General features: G+C 38.2%; 1 protein-coding gene across 1 annotated transcript; it reads left to right on the plus strand.

Moving 5' to 3' along the window:
* Positions 1-2,171: 2,171 nt before the first annotated feature.
* osgepl1 (O-sialoglycoprotein endopeptidase-like 1) lies at positions 2,172-14,214 on the plus strand. Its single transcript, XM_080198831.1, has 7 exons — positions 2,172-2,399; positions 3,187-3,574; positions 5,353-5,557; positions 5,657-5,805; positions 9,004-9,134; positions 11,422-11,493; positions 11,716-14,214. Exons 1-7 carry the CDS (start codon positions 2,206-2,208, stop codon positions 11,792-11,794), a joined length of 1,218 nt encoding a protein of 405 aa, XP_080054957.1. The 5' UTR covers positions 2,172-2,205; the 3' UTR covers positions 11,795-14,214.
* The last annotated feature ends 350 nt before the right edge of the window (positions 14,215-14,564 follow it).

Raw genomic sequence — 14,564 nt, forward strand, 5'->3', positions numbered from 1 at the left:
CCAAAGCCATTGACACAAGGATAGGTAGTTTTGAAACATAGATGGAAACGTTGAATTATAAAGAGATACTGATAGAAAGGGGCAAAACTCTAGCAAATGGATTTCAATGTAGGCAAATGTGAGGCCATCCATTTTGGACATAAAAAGTGTAGAATACTTTCTAGGTTGTGAAAAGCTCTGAAGGTGACTTGGGGATCCAGGTACTAAAATCATCAAATACCATGAACAAGTTCAGAAAATAATCAAAAAGGTTAATGGATTGATGGTCTTTGTATTTAAAGAAATACAATTTAAGGGTGCAGAAATCATACAAAGTCCTGGTTAGAATACATCTGCAAGTAGCTCTGGGCGCTATCAATAGGAAGAAATTTTTCACCTTAAAGGGAGCACAGAGTAGATTTATTTTAATGATATGTGAACAAAGCTACAGGGAAGCATTAAACACACTAGGAATAAATTTTCTGCATTTAGAATGTTAGGAGGTGATTGGATGAAAGTTTTCAAATTATTGAGGGGATCAGATGGATTAGATTGGGAGGAATTATTTCTGCTAGTTGGAGAGTCTAAGACTAAGATCAAAAAATTAGAAAAAGACCTTTCAGGGAAGAAATTAGGAAACATTTTTCATTCACCATATTAAAATTTGGACCTTTCTTTTACAAATAGTAATTGATATGAGATTAGTTTTTAATTTTATACATGAGATTGATAGATCTTTGTTAGCCAAAATATTAAATGTTTTATTGCAAGGCAGAAGATTTTAAACATAAATTAGCCAAGATTTCACTGAATAGTGGAATAGGCTAGTGGGTTAAATGGCCCACTTCTGATCCTGGAAATTCTGTCATTTATCAAACATTGACTGGTACCCACCAAATCTGACACCGGGGAGTCAGGAATTTACAGGCCAATTGATCTGAAATGTACATTAAATGAAGGGACGTTATGTATGTATGAATTGCTATATCTGAATGGTTTGGATATAATTCTGGATGAACCAAGAGGACACTAAACAGAATTAAGCAGATTATCAAATTGTGGATGAAATTTTATTTTTCATTCATAAAAGTTGGATATTTCTAGAACTGGGCAATTTTTCCAATGTCCAGAACTTCATGGATTTGGTGGTCAAATTGCCCGTTTCCTGAACAGTATAGATCGGCTTCCTATTCCAAGAAATGGATAATTTTAAAAATTGTCTGCAACATCGATAAATCAAAGCAGAATTAACTAGTTGTCAGTGGAGTACTTTCAACTCCATGTGTGTGCACTGTCTCTGGCCTGCAGATGTATATGAAGAAGCAAAAGCAAGAGGAAACTCCTCAAAAAGACTCCTTAAAAAAAGGGGAGAAAGGTGTCCACTGGAAAAACAGTCAAAATAGGGAACAGTCCCTGAAAAAAAACACAACAGCTGGTCACCCAACTGTTTCCCTCTTCACTGATGCTGCCAGAACCTGTAGCATAAATCCAGCATTTTCTGTTTTGATTTCAGCTTTTGAGCATCTAAGACTCCTACTGATAGTTACATGAACAGAAGGAATTCTAAATACAGAGATTTTTCTTTGCTGAGATGTAGATTATTATCATTTTTTGAAACTGTATCAAAGCTGCAGCAGATGATTCAAATTTATGAAATATTTGAATTAAAGTGCTCAACCACTAAACCCTTGTTTATAATGTTAGGTAAACAACACAAGTTATTCAAATTGCATGTCCTAGATACTTTGTTGTGGAAAGAGAATATTGTTTTAGAATATTTTATTCATCCTTAACTGAAAAATAGTTCACAGATTCTAATAGCAGTATTTTGTTTTGTTTCAGGGCGGGTGGGATAATTCCAACCGTGGCTCAAAAGCTACACAAAGAACACATTGAAAACGTTGTGCAAGAAGCTGTAGATAACAGTGAAGTCTCTCCTTGTGGGCTAACAGCAATAGCAACTACCATAAAACCTGAACTTGCATTAAGCTGATGGAGTTTAGTTATCAAGTTTTGATTTTAGAATGTAATGCCACTGGGCACAAAATAGGACTGCTCGAAACAGTGAACAACGTAATTGCGAGGCGGAACGTTTCAAGAGCCGGAATTGTAATTGCGCTCCTCGTGGACCGGGGGAAATAATTAGCAGTGACCACGGGTCTGGGGCTTTGTCCCTGGGGTTCAGGTCTCGGTTGGCGGGACGCGGCGGTGGCGTACTGCGTTGCCATGGTAACACGCTGCCTCCGCTGTCGTGTCCTGAGCTGCGTCCCCGGTGCCAGGTTCCTGACTCAGGCTCAGTGCAAACCCAGACTGGTGCTGGGCATAGAGACCAGCTGCGATGACACTGGAGCAGCTGTGGTGGACGAAACTGGGAAAATCTTAGGAGAAGCCCTACATTCTCAGAAAGGCACCCATCTCGAGTAGGTATTCCTCATGAAAATGCACTCTGATTGGGAAAAATTACACTGCTTTAAGTGAACTTCATATATTAACTCCCTACATTAACAATTATGGCCCATTTGACATATGAGTAAACCAATTATAAATTGTTTTAAAACAAAAGGAACCTGCATGAATAACATTAGTCTTAAAAATAAATACTAATAATTATAACCATTTCTACTCCCGTGGATTGTCACCATGTACTAATTCCCTGTTCCATTTAGTCAAAACGTTAATCACAAGGATAAAGGAAACATAATTTTCTGACTGTTTTAAAGATATCTTCAATAACGTACACAAAATAAATGTTCCTTAAAATAAGTCCGGTGTAAAATTAAATAAAAAAATCTGGTTTTGTTCTTGTGTGCAGAAAAAAATGAAAATGATAACATGATAATCAAAAGACAATGATTACATCTACTTTAGGTGGGAGAGTCAGAGTCACAAATTCCCTCCTGATTGTTACATGAACAGAAGGAATTCTAAATACAGAGCAGATTTTTCTTTGCTGAGATGTAGATTATTTATCCTTTTTTGAAATTTTATCAAAACTGCAGCAGATGATTCCAACTGATGAAATGTTTGAATTAAAGTGTTCAACCACTAAACCCTTGTTTATAATGTTAGGTAAACAATACAAGTTAGTGATATTGCCTGTCCTAGATATTTAGTTGTGGAAAGAGAATATTGTTTTAGAATATTTTATTCATTCTTAACTGAAAAATAGTTCACAGATTCTAATAGCAGTATTTTGTTTTGTTTCAGGGCGGGTGGGATAATTCCAACCGTGGCTCAAAAGCTACACAAAGAACACATTGAAAAAGTAGTGCAAGAAGCTGTAGGTAACAGTGGAGTCTCTCCTTATGAGCTAACAGCAATAGCAACTACCATAAAACCAGGACTTGCATTAAGCTTGCAAGTGGGTCTAGACTACAGCTTAAAACTAATCGAGCAATACAAGAAACCCTTTATTCCTATTCATCACATGGAGGCTCATGCACTGACTGTTAGAATGCTGCACATGGTGGAATTTCCCTTCCTAGTCCTCTTGGTTTCCGGTGGCCACAGTTTGTTGGCTGTTGTCCGTGGCGTCTCTGATTTTCTTCTTCTTGGACAGACATTGGATGAAGCCCCTGGAGACACATTAGACAAGGTATGCACAGAGGGGAGTTTTAAAATCAGCAGTGAAGAACAGCAAGGTTCTGCTACAATAACTCCAGTGACTTTTAAACATTTATTTATCCCTGATAATTTCACAAACTATGCTTGAGAAGAAACAAAATAATATACTCTTCCATTTTTAAACTTCAACTTAAAGTTAATAATCAATTAATGTGCTCTTTGCTGATTCAGATCTTTTTAATACTAAGCGAATATGAATCATCCATTCATTTGAATTTTATAATGCAAATAACAGAGCAAAATAGGAATATTTTACCAAAGCTTGAGTTCTCAGATAATCTGAATTAAGCAATTTAATAAAAAGAGTATACTGTGGGAGAATATGCTTATAGATTTATGAGAGCACATTTGTAGTTTGTTATAGATGTTTTAAATTTGGCTGCCCTAAATTTTCAGTATTTTGTTACATTAGGTAAAACCTGGCTAATTAGAACTGTTCAACTCTTAGGCATGCAGCATAACTTTATATAACTTTTGGATTTATTGTTGTATAAATTAGTTGGCAATGTATGTAGTGTTCTGAACTTATACATGTAGGGCAGAACTTTACACTCCCCAAAGCAGATTCTGAGCAGGCAGTGGGGAGTAAATAAAATTGAATGGACAGGTTCCTCCTGGGAACTTGCCCACCCAGACCCTCAGGCAGCAACTTGCCTATTTGCCTTTAAGGCTCTTAAGTGACCGCTTAATGATTGTCAGAGAGCTATTGGCCAATCAGTGCTCAAGTGAGTGTTAAATGGCAGTGGGGCTTAGAGGGTTGGTGGCTGTGCATTAGGAGCTGACTCTTGGGATGGCAAGTGCCACATGCACATTAGGCACAGCATGTGTTCAGGAAACAGTTTGGGCTTATACTCGCTGGACTTTGGAAGGATGAGATGGGATCTGATCGAAGTATTTAAGTTTTTAAAGGGATTGATAAAGTAAATGCAGACCAAATATTCTCTCTTATGGGGCAATCTAGAACAAGAGGTCACAGGTATAGGTTAAGAGATGTAGATTTAAAACTGAGATGAGGAGGAACTACTTTTTACAGAGGATGGTGAATCCGTGGAGCTCGCTGACCCATAGTGTAGTGGAGTCTGAATCGTTGAATGGTTTCCAGAAGGAGATACATATAGTTCTGATTAAAAAGGGGATATGGGCTACAGGTGGGGAAGTGGATTTTAGACCAGAGAGAGATCAGCCATGATTGGATTAAATGGCAGAGCAGGCTTGAAGGGCTGAATTTGCCCACCTCTGCTCCTAATTCCTACGTTCCTATGTAAAGTTCTTTAAATGATACTAATGCCATTAAAATGCAATAATCAGATCAGATGCAAATGTACAGGAAATGTCACCTTTTTGATGATGAGTTATTTACCTTTTTCGGTGAGTGTGAATTAAAAGGTGCTTCTATGTCAGATACTTCAGGAATTTTTCTTGTCAGGGCTGCTATGTATGCATCATTTTATCCTAATAATTGATATCCTTTTAAAAAAAATGCAAACCCAAATACAAAACTGAGCAGTGTTAAAATGTTTTTAAATGTGAGAAATGGTGGTGTAATGTACCTTACAGTAAGAATAGCTATGGATATATTTGTTAAATGAGTTTATGAACAGTTCAGACCAATTTCTAAGGATTCTCAATCTTTTGATCATTTATGATTGCATGATGAATCATGTGCATGAAGCCCTTTTGGTTTAGAAAATATTGTAAGATTTATTCTTGATATTAGATGTTTTAAATCATAAAGATATTTCTCCACAGGTTGCAAGAAGATTGTCACTCAAAAATCACTCAGCATGCGGTACAATGAGTGGAGGTGAAGCCATTGAATGTTTGGCTAAAATGGGAAACCGATTACATGTCAGATTAACGCAGCCCATGAGCCGGTGCCTGGACTGTGATTTTTCCTTTTCTGGTCTCCGCAATCAAGTCAATCAAATAATTATCAAAAAGGAAAGGGAAGAAGGTTTGCCAGTCATTTATATTTCTACTTAATGTGACAGACAGTACTGACTCACTCTTATTCTTTGTGCACTATATAAAGTGAGATATTTTTCTGAACCAGGTTGCCAGGAGGGACAGATATTGTCCTGCGTAAATGACATTGCTGCTGCTGTACAACATACTGTGGCTGCTCACCTAGCAAAGCGAACACATCGAGCCATTCTCTTCTGTAAGAAGGAAGGTTTGTTGCCTCAACCAAATCCAGCCTTGGTCAGTATCTCACGATGTACTTCTGTTTCACTAGTGGTAATGTGTATTAAGCATGGTTCCATGGAATGGTAAAATATGAGTTGCTGCTTTGCATTGCTGTATTATCAGTCTTACTATAGCACTGTTAAGAAGTGTTTGGTGAAGACACCAGAGCATCCAGGGGAAACCCACACGGACAAGGGGAGAACATGCAGTCTGAGAATCACCCAAGGCTAGAATTGAACCCAGGTCCCTGGCGCTGTGAGGCAGCAGTGCTAACCCAGTTGGTCACACGCTTTGCTTATAACTAAGGGTTATCAAGCTTGTCCACCATTGTTCCCTGATTATCCTGGAGGAGGTGCTGTCAGACCTACTGCGATTTTTCCAGCAGTTTCTGTTTTTATTTCAGATTCCAGCATCCACAGTAATTTGCTTAACTTTTCCTCGGGATGGAGGGCGATTTACTTCAAAGCCAGCTCAGTGGGTTCGGAAATGGTTGTGAAGTATAAATTGCAATCTGGAGACCGTCACATGTGGGCCTGGTGGTGCTTGAAAGGTTGGATAAATAGTTTGTTTGTAAGTTTGTGCACTCTCTCTGATGCCTTGACATCATCTTCCTGACAAAGCCTCTTCATGTATTTGGTGCCTCTCCGGGTCAGTCTCAGGCCAGGGGCTCCTATGGGTTGATGGTTGTGTTGGACCTCTTCAGGGGTAATTTGCGAATATCCCTAAGGTCTTTCCACCAACCTCCTGACAGTCCCCTGTTGTGACCAAGTTCCAAGTACACCAGTTGCTTTGGGAGTCTGGTATCAGGCATTAGAGTGCGACTTTGAACTGCAGTAGAGCATGACAGTTGGAGTTTGGTGACTGAAGGAGTTTGAGGAGCCAGCTGGTTCTTTCTGTTTCTACCTTTCCTCTGAAAGAGAAGAAGGAGCCTTGGATGCAGAGTTTGTTTTGAATGTTTGATGACTTGATACTGGTTGGCTTTGGAGTGTTCCACTTTGGTGTAGAATGTTGGCATTTACAGCTAAAGGAATAGAAAATAAAAGGGTCAACGGAAACTTCAACTTGACGGGAAGATTGAGTGACATTTAGAGCTGACAGTAATAATACTATCAACCGACAGAAAATTTCAACAGGAAGTAGAAAACCAATATTGGTCACGAAGGAAATATATAAAGAAAAATTTAAGGCAAGAACAGTCGGGTGATAACTGCTTCAGCTGTTCCAATTTCCCAGCTCACCTCAAGGAACTCAGATCTTCATATTGGAAAATCAAGGCTTATTTTCAAAACAATGATGACAATTTCCAGGTAACATTGCTGGGAGGCAGACTTAATCATGGATTCAAGGGCCGTGAAGGATGTCAGTTTTTGAAAAAAATGCTGAATTTCTACCTCACGGACGTAATCCCAACAGTCAAGACCCAGCAGAAATTAATCCGCAGTAAAATTGGAAAACAGCAAATGTGATGCCACTGTTTAAAAAAGGAAGTAGACAAAAGGTGGGTAACTATAGACCGGTTAGCTTAACTTCTGTAGTAGGGAAAATGCTTGAATCTATCATCAAGGAAGAAACAGCGAGACATCTGGATATAAATTGTCCCATTGGTAACATGCAGCATGGGTTCATGAAGGCAGGTCATATTTGACTAATTTGGTGGAATTCTTTGAGAACGTTTCGTGTGCAGTGGACAAGGGGGAACCTGTCGACGTGGTGTATCTGGATTTTCAGAAGGCATTTGACATGGTGCCGCACCAAAGACTGCTACATTAGATAAAGGTGCGCAGTGTTACAGATAATGTATTAGCATGGATAAAGGATTGGTTAACTAACAGAAAGCAAAGAGGGAGGGTAAATGGGTGTTTATCTGGTTGGTGATCAGTGACTAGTGGTGTGCCTCAAGGATCAGTATCGGGACCACAATTGTTTACAATTTGCATAGATGATTTGGAGTTAGGGACCAAGTGTAGTGTGTCAAAAGTCACAGATGACACTAAAATGAGTGGCAAAACAAAGTGTGCAGAGGACACTGAAAGTCTGCAAAGGGATATAGATAGTCTAAGTGAATGGGCAAGGGTTTGGCAGATGGAGTACAATGTTGGGTAAATGTGAGGTCATCTATTTTGGTAGGAATAACAGCTGTTATTTAAATGGTAAAAAAATTGCAGCATGCTGCTGTGCAGAGGGATCTGGGTGTCCTTGTGCAAGAATCACAAAGACTTGGTCTGTAGGTGCAGCTGGTAATTAAAAAGGCAAATGGAATTTTGTTCTTCATTGCTGGAGGATGGAGTTTAAAAACGGTGAGGTTATGTTGCAGCTATGTAAGGTGCTGGTGAGGCCACATCTGGTACTGTACACAGTTTTGGTCTCCTTACTTGAGAAAAGATATACTAGCACTGGAGAGGGTGCAGAGGAGATTCACTAGGTTGATTCTGGAGTTGAGAGGGTTGGCTTATGAGGAGAGACCTGAGTAGACTGAGGTTATACTCATTGGAATTCAGAAGAATGAGGGGAGACCTTTATTGAAACATGTAAGATTATGAAGGGAATAGATAAGATAGAAGCAAGGAAGTTGTTTCCACTGGCAGGTGAAACTAGAACTAGGGGGCATGGCCTCAAAATAAAGGGGAGCAGATTTAGGACTGAGTTGAGGAAGCACTTCTTCACACAAAGGGTTGTGAATCTGTGGAATTCCCTGCCTAGTGAAGCAGCTGAGGCTACCTCATTGAACACTTTTAAGATAAATTTTTGAACTGTAAAGGAACTGAGGGTTATGGTGAGTGGGCGGGTAAGTGGAACTGAGTCCACAAAATGGTCAGCCATGATCTTATTGAATGGCGGAGCAGGCTTGAGGGGCTAGATGGCCTACTCCTGCTCCTATGTTCTTAACTCTGCTGTCCTCATTTGGTCTGGCCTACATGTGACTCCAGAGCCACAGCAATGTGGTTGACTCTCAACAGCCTTCCAAGCGCAACTAGGGATTGGCCATAAATGCTGGCCAGCGAATTAGCTGAAGTCATTAAATGGATTGTTAACCTTGGCATCAAACTGTGCTTTCTTAGTCATATGGGTGTATAAAAGATTGTGCTATGGTCCTATGTAATTAAAACATATTTAAATCAATTTATTGTATTGTCCATGAGAAATCAATGTTTGAAAGGTACATATTTTCATTTGTGCATATTTATTATGATAAACTCCTTAATTTCATTTCAGGTAATTTCAGGGGGTGTGGCCAGTAATGAATACATCCGAAAAGCTCTCCAGGTGGTAACTGAAGCAAATGGATTCTCACTGCATTGCCCACCTCCAAAACTTTGCACAGACAATGGCCTCATGATTGCATGGTGAGAACAATAAATAGTGTTAATTGTGCACTGAGATATTGTGTACAATGAAAAACTATCATAACCATCCTAAAATGTAGCTGTTTTGTGGAAAACATGAGTCAAAAAGTACAAACTTTGAAATCCCCAAGTTTCTTTCTTGGATATAAATGTTTGACATCTGTCTAACTATGTAGTATTCCAGGAAGTGGTGATCTTCACCTATGTTGGACAATTTTTTTCCAGCTGCACCAGTTTTTAATGCATCTGGTACAAACACACATTTAAATAACTTAATGTTTTCTCCTTTCTGCTTTCTCATATTGTGTTTCCACCATGTCTTCAGTTTGCTTTTAAATATGTATTTTTGCTTGAAAGGTGTCAGCTACAGTTTATGACATCTTACTGAATGTAAGAATGTTACTATTTGCTCTAAAAGAAGGAATGATGCACAAGCAGGAAGGAAAAGAAGGAACTGAAACATTTAGTGTGAGTAGGCTTCTGAATAAAGGCAGAGTATTCTAGAGGATAGCATTGCAGCTAAATGAGCAGTTATTTATTTAAAGAAAAGTGAAGGGAGTGAGAGACAAAGAGTAACCTAATATCTACAGAGTGAAGGCTGTATAGATGATGCATAAAACTAGAGCAAGGTAGAGGGAGACCAGGAAGGAATTGAAGAGCAAGGACCAGAATTTTGCGGTAACTTTGGTAGTTTTGGGGTGATGTAAAGGTGTGGGGCTTTGAAGAGCAAGACTGTGAAGAGTTGATGCAAAGAGACCAACCAGGAGAGCATTGAAGAAGTTGGGAATTTTGAGGCAATGATAGTAGTGAAAAGAATTTTGCCAGTGTTGGGGGAAGAGAGGCAGGGGTGTGCAGTGTTGTGGGAGCGCAAGAATGTCTTGATGATGAAGAGAGAAATCTGAACAGTACAAAATGAACCCAAATTGTCTGACTCATCCTGAGATGATTGAGTTTAATTTGATGGCTTCAAGGACAGAGCTGCTCAAATAGCTTCCACTTTCCTTGCTATTCTTTGATTTGTGATACTGTAGCAGTTTACAAGCTTAGCTAATGTTTGTGATGAGCTTACAATAATCAATATTTGGATACCCCTGAATAGGACAACTATTTACAGTTTTCACAGACTATATTGGACAGTTTTTTTCTACTCTGAAGGTGTTCTATAAATGTGAGTTGTTATCTCCTTCCGGCCCTTCAGTTCTTCTGTTGAATAATTTAGAACTTGTTCTGTCCTCTTTGCCTAGATGAATTTCAAGATGTAAACTCATTATTTCAGCCCTTAAACATGTATTGTACTCAGCATAAGTGTAGCCAGACAAACCTAATGTATCAGTGCACAGAACTGCATGCAATTGCAATTCCAGAAAATATTTCTAACTGTGTACATGTTAAGAAATGATCTATTTAAAAACATTGCACCTAAAGTTCCATAAAATTAATGTAGAAATGTATTGACGCTGACATTTTAATAATGCTTAATGACAATGTTTTAACCTGTCACAAAATAGCTAAAATGAGAAAAGCCATTTGGAGTTTAATTAATTTGTCCAGAATTGCCCAGCAGCCCAACACCAGAATGTAGCTGCATTTTAAATGATTCCAGGGTTTATACCTTCACTCCAATATTCTGGAATCCATTATTAAAGTTGATTGATCTTTTGTGTGAAGAATAGCTTCCTAACATCAGTAATAAATCTGATACTAACTTGAACATGTGGCCTCTTATCCTGATGTGTTTTAATTTGAATTAGTGCTCCAGATTTACATTTTTAGTGCTACTTACTATCTTGTGCACCTCTCCAGTGTGACCTATTAGTCATCTCCTGTCGTGATTAGAAAAATCAAAGTTTATCCAATCCAGCCTCATAACTGAGCCACCTGAATCAAGGTACTCCCTCATGGTTCTTCTTGGCAATGTCTGTTGAGTGTCTATCTTGCTTATATCCTGGAGCCCAAAACTGAATACAATTTAAGGTATGATTTGACCAGATTACACATAAATTCCTCTACTTCTTTGGCTATGTAGGTAAGTATTATCATCAGTCTATTTACTGATCCTATTCTACATAATTTTTTTCATCTAATGGGAGACCTAAAATAAAAAGATCTTTTAAGATTTGTATTACATTGAAAACAATCAATGTAATAAAATATTAGTGCTTTCGTTTTATAATTAATTTAATTTTTTAATATCTAACAAATTCTGAAAACAGATTATTTGTTTTACATCAGGTCACATGCAACAGTTAAATGGTGCATGCATACACTGATCATATTTCTGTTTTAGGAATGGTATTGAGAAACTACGAGCAGGAATTGATGTTGTACGTAATCCAAAAGGAATTCGCTATGAGCCAAAGTAAGTAATAACTTTTAGTGTTTTTAAAAAAATCATAAAGTAACAGTTTAAATATGTAATAGATTTTTCATTTGAAGCTTACACTTGTTAAGAATTGGCTCCAAAGTTGCTACAAATATGAAAAATATGACCATGATAAAACAAACAAATGCAGAAGGAAATGAAATTAGAAGTACAGCTGCTTTGTTAGTTTAATTTTCTGTCACTTGTTTTGTTTTGCAGAGCCCCGCTGGGAATTAATTTTTCAGAACGAGTAAAGAAAGCAGCCATCAAAGTTCCTTATCTTAAACTAAAGATATGATTAATAGGGCTTCTCTGGGATGTGTCACTTGAGAAAATAAGCATTGACCAGAACTCAGGAAACTCCACTGTGCTTTTATTTTAAGTTAAATGTATGAGCATTGTACTGGACTACACTATAAATAGCTAAGTTAATAAAATGTACAAACTTGAAATGTCAAACATTTAAGTGAGGTTCTTCAAGAAAATTCTGATAAATAAAAAGTCATGAAAGGTGAATGGTAATTAATGTAACTGATCAAAACCCCTGTGACGTTGCCCATTGTAATTGTAACATTTTGCTGAAAACACAGAAATTAAACTTGTACGCCAAAACTTTTACAGAAAAGGAAGTGAGATGTTCAAAGATTACAATAAAATGGACGAAAGAAACCTACACAACAGGTTATGTACAAAAATGTAATAGAAGTGTGTAGGGTATGGAAAGATATGGAGAATTCAAAAGGAGAGTCACATTGGACTGGCTGCATAAACGTGTTGAGCGGGCTCAGTGAGCCAAATGGATTACTCTTGCTCATTTTGTGCTAGACTTTATCACGGGGAAGGAAGTGGAGGAATCCATCACTGCATTGTTTTTGTACAACGCTCAGCAACCAGTTATGAAGCATAATAGGTGAAGGCCTGGCAGAAGACTTCCAAGTCTAATCTGTTAGCTGAAGCAGTGGAAAGAACAGGGAAAACAAGAAGCAAATCCTACAAATACTACCTCCTTGGAAAGCTTTGTGAAGAGCTCTGCATAACAATCCCCAAATAGCAGGTTTTTGGGAGAAATCAATCAGTTGAACTTAGTATATACTGATTTCATATTTCTGCTATTTTCTCCTAGTAACCTGCTGAAAATGAGGACTGCAGCAGTCACTGTGACGTGATTCCTACCAAGCAAGCTAACTCTGCTCAAAGAGCTAAACTTAACAACTGAAAGAACAGCTCTCCTGAAAGTTGTACTGAGTCATACGAGAGCCTAATGTAATTCTAATTCATACAGACCAGAAGATTATAAACGTGATTCTCAAGCTGTGATTGAATTATTGGATTTTAGCCAGCACATCCAATCTGCTGGCCTGGCTGAGAACAAAGAGACATGTTGTCACCCCTAATTACCATTCAGTGCTAGAAGAAGTGCATGTTGCTTGAGAACAGGTTTGACCTTCACTGTGATTGGCAATTTGGATGAGACCTGAAGTGCTGCACTCAGCAAGGGTTAGTGCTCAGGAAGAAAGTTGGGAAAAAGTCAAAGAAAGCAAGGCGCTCACAATTATTTGTATTGTTTCAAATGCAATGCTTTCTATCCTAAAATTGACATAAAGGTATTTTGGCTTCAAAATTGTAACTTCAGTTTCAATTTAGTGAACATTCCCTTAATGAGCTTCTATTTGACAGCTGCCAACACATATTTATTGAAGTCAGTGGGGATCAGGGAAAATCCTTTCCACTGGTTGGAGTCATACGTAGGAAGGTGGTTGTGGTTGTTGGAGGCCAATCATCTCAGGCCCAATACCTTGCTGCAGGAGCTCCTCAGCGTTGTACCCCAGGCCCAACCATCTTCAGCTGCTTTGTTACCAATCTTCCCTTTGACATAAATTCAATCAAATGGAAAAAAAATCCAGCTGGTAGATTATATGTAGATGTTCTGCTACAGGGGGTATGTTGATACTATAGTATGCTTTAATAGGAAGGATGGAGCAATCAAAAGGGGAGCCATTGTTGTGAAGTTAGTGTTTGCAAAATTATTAAAAAATTGGAACAATTCTAAGAAGTGTAAAATTTCATTCTGCTTTTAAAAAAAAGATAGCTTTTTGTTATGCTTGAAAAGTTAAAAGAGAAGCAGGTGCAAAAATCCAGTACACAAATTGACACAATCTATCAGAGGTAAGTACAACAGGGGTTGCCTTGCTACCAGACTTCAGGCATTTGTATCAGAACGTGTTTTTGAATTTTAACCAATCAATTTAAAATAGACATTTGAATTTGATGTTTTGATAATCTGTAGACCAATCCTATTGTTGTGGTAGGTCATTGGGGGTATAAAGGTCACAGTCCCCCGTTCCAAACTGCCAGAATATCACCTGCTAGCGCCTGCGGAGTAACAGCTTAGTTCAGCTCTCAGAGAGAGAGAGAGAGACACACACGCACGCACAGTTACTGTTTGCCAGTGTAACAGCTACTTTTACATCTTAAAAGAAAGCCTCATCTCAATTGTAAAGGTACCAACACAACACAGAAGTCAGCAAAGAAGACAGAAGATTACGGAAGATGACAAACCTGATTGCATTTTGAGTGTGACTCAAAAATTCTATTTTTTGTTAATAAGTGAGAATTGTAATTATCTAAACAGCATTCCATTAGAATAGTGTTTTATTTGGTTTGTTAGTAGTTAACCTGGTTACTGTTAGAAGAATAAAATGTTACTTATTGATTTTACAGAGTCTCAGGTAGTTATTTTGATTTGACCACTAAACGCTGTTGAAGTGCAGATAATCCCCCTTCTCTCACACACTTTAACAGAGTATGAAGGGAGGTACATCCTTTAATAAAAACATAAGAACTAGGAACAGGAGTAGGCCATTTGGCCCCTTGAGCCTGCTCTGCAGTTCAATAAGATCATGGCTGATCTTTTTGTGGACTCAGCTCCACTCACCCACCTGCTCACCATAACCCTTAATTCCTTTACTGTTCAAAAATTTATCCTTGCCTTAAAAACATTCAATGAGGTAGCTTCAACTGCTTCACTCGGCAGGGAATTCCACAGATTCACAACCCTTTGTGTGAAG

This window comes from Carcharhinus amblyrhynchos, chromosome 11 (genome assembly GCF_965287045.1).
Source record: "Carcharhinus amblyrhynchos chromosome 11, sCarAmb.v2.hapA, whole genome shotgun sequence".
NCBI classification, from domain to species: domain Eukaryota; kingdom Metazoa; phylum Chordata; class Chondrichthyes; order Carcharhiniformes; family Carcharhinidae; genus Carcharhinus; species Carcharhinus amblyrhynchos.